Source organism: Chinchilla lanigera, unplaced genomic scaffold (genome assembly GCF_000276665.1).
Source record: "Chinchilla lanigera isolate Chin_1 unplaced genomic scaffold, ChiLan1.0 scaffold00057, whole genome shotgun sequence".
Lineage (NCBI taxonomy): Eukaryota > Metazoa > Chordata > Mammalia > Rodentia > Chinchillidae > Chinchilla > Chinchilla lanigera.
Genome location: NW_004955458.1, coordinates 3745195 through 3747525, shown reverse-complemented (window position 1 = coordinate 3747525; position 2331 = coordinate 3745195). Strand labels below are relative to the sequence as shown.

The 2331-nt window shown below is 62.5% G+C and overlaps 1 protein-coding gene across 1 annotated transcript in view; it reads right to left on the bottom strand.

Annotated features, from left to right (window-relative positions):
• Positions 1–669: 669 nt before the first annotated feature.
• Esyt1 (extended synaptotagmin-like protein 1) overlaps positions 670–2331 on the bottom strand; it is a gene marked incomplete in the record, with an annotated part of 13889 nt that continues 12227 nt past the window's right edge. Inside the window, 4 exon segments of the mRNA XM_013520965.1 lie at positions 670–1464; positions 1654–1703; positions 2031–2136; positions 2209–2331. Coding sequence (XP_013376419.1) covers positions 1425–1464; positions 1654–1703; positions 2031–2136; positions 2209–2331 — 319 coding nt within the window.

The window sequence follows — 2331 nt, the reverse complement described above, 5'->3', positions numbered from 1 at the left end:
TGCCCAGGATTTAGTAATTCCCGAAGAGGCCACCGCCCCACAGCGTGGTTCCCAGAAAGCTCCCGCAAGGAGCGGAGCTGAAGGCGAGCACACTGGAATGGGTGTGAAGTACTCCTCAGCTGTGCGGAGGGCGGACCTGGAGCCCTCTGCGTGTGGCCGCGTGCCCGACGGCAGGCGCTGAGCCCGTGCCGGGGCCGAGAGCTGGGTTTGTCAGGGCTGGGGCCTCTCCCCCAGGAAGCCCACGAGGCGACAGTGGTCAGCAGACAGATGCTCAAGTAAGAGTCGCCACAGCAAACGCGTCTCACCTCGGCGGCCTCTGCACACAGGGCCCTGAAATCCTCCACAGGACTGGCGCTCTGGCTGACTACATCTTAGGTCTGACTAGTATTAAAGTGCTCTGGTTTGCAAATGGAATGAAGGCCTCTGACAGTTGGAATAAACATCGGATGAGTAGGTTAGATTCCCATTTTTGTTTTTTTTTTTTCCCTTGTTTTTTCTCCGGTACCAGGAACCGATCCCATTTGTTTTTGAGGCAGGGTCTCACTATGTAGTTCAGGCTGACCTCACACTTGCAGTGATCCTCCTGCCTCAGCCTCCTAAGTGCTGGGATTACAGGCGTGCACCATCCCCCCACTTTAGATTCCCACTTCTTAAGGAAAATACCACAGCTGGCTTGAGTATAATGTTTAATATAAGATACAGTGGATTGACAGAGTTGGTGCAAGAGTGTCAGATTCAGTTCTAGTCAGTGAGTTTGTAACCCAGGCACTTGGACCACAGAACTGGCTCTGCCGTCCTGAGTCCTTCGAGGCCGGCCGCACACCGCCAGCTTGGGGCTCCCAGACTGGCCTCCCGCTTCTCGAAGGTTCAGGCAGGACGCAGGTGCTTCTGACTCACCACGCCAAGGGGGCCCTGGCCCGCCACCCCAGCGCGTCTTCAGGACAGGCTCCGCGGAGGCGGGGGCAGGACCGGCGCGGCCCAAGCCGCTGTACCTTGGCTACACGCGGTAGTGCAAGGGCCCGCGGGGAGCGGCTGTGCTCCCCACACACTGCGCCCTGCCGCTGGCGGCGGGGAGGCGGGCGCCCGTGTGGGCTCAGGACGGCCCTCCCAGAACCGATTTGGCGTAAGCTGATGCGCTGCTGGTGCTGCCGGTGGTCAGGCACGGGTAAGAAGGCCCTGAGGACTTGGGGGGGGATCGTGCAGGAAAGCCGGCGCGGGCCGGCCGGGAGCCTGAGGACGAAGGCCATGCAGTGCAGGACAACGCGGCGTCCTTCTCTTTGGTCAGGCGAAGGCCCCGGTACGGGCCTGAGGGGAAAAGGGCCGAAGGCACAGGCGAGCCCGGCCGAGCTTCGGCTCACCGCGCTGAGGCGGTGATGCGGCCAGGCCGGGCGGGACGGAGCGGTCCGGCTGCTCACTGCCAGCCCCTAGGAGCTGCCCTTGTCCTTGTCCTCCGTCAGGTCATACCTGGGGAAACGAGGGCGAGGTGGGTGAGACTTCAGGCCTTTTACAAAAGGGACCGTCCTCAGCCTCTTAACTGAAGCAGTGGTTCTCAGCTCGGATGACGCCGTTCCTACGCCTTGCTGCGATGCAGCGAGCTGGGTTTCTCCTGCTTAGATCCCGGCCCAGCCTCCAGGGCCCAGCCCGCGGACTCACCACTGGGCCGAGCCCTGGGACAGGTCCATCTCCGCCAGATCCAGCTGCACCTGCGGTGGAGGGCCGGGGCGGGACGTTGTTGTTACTATTATTATTTTTGTCTTTTTGAGACAGGGTCTCGCTATGCACTCCAGGCTGGCCTGGAGCTCACTTTGTAGCCCAGGCTGGTCTCAAACTCGCAATGATCCTCCTGCCTCAGCCTCCCGAATGCTGGGATTAAAGGTGTGCACCACCACGCCGGGCTTGGGACCTTATTTTGACTTCTCCAAAGGCCATGCCCGCCACCACACACTCCTGGTCCCCAACCACCACAGGTGGCGGTGTCCCTCCGGAGTGTCAGGCAGCAGGGTGCGCCCCCCGCCCCGCCGGCCACTCACCTTCCCCAGCAGCTCGCGCTCTCGGGACATGAAGGAGGAGCTGGACTTCACCGCGACGTCCAGCTTGCGCCTGAGCGCCTCGTCCAAGGGCAGCTCCCACTCGAAGCTGGGGGACAGGTGGGCATGAGGCGGGGTCCCCGGAGCCTCCCGTCCCGTCCCCCCATGCCCGCGGACTGACCGCTCGTTGAATTCAGGATTCAGGGTCCTCCTCTTCTGGGACGTCTTCCTCTTGGAGCCGCGGTTCTTGTCGGGCAGCAGCAGCAGGGACACGTAGGGGTCGGGGGCGTCGCGGCCGTGCTGC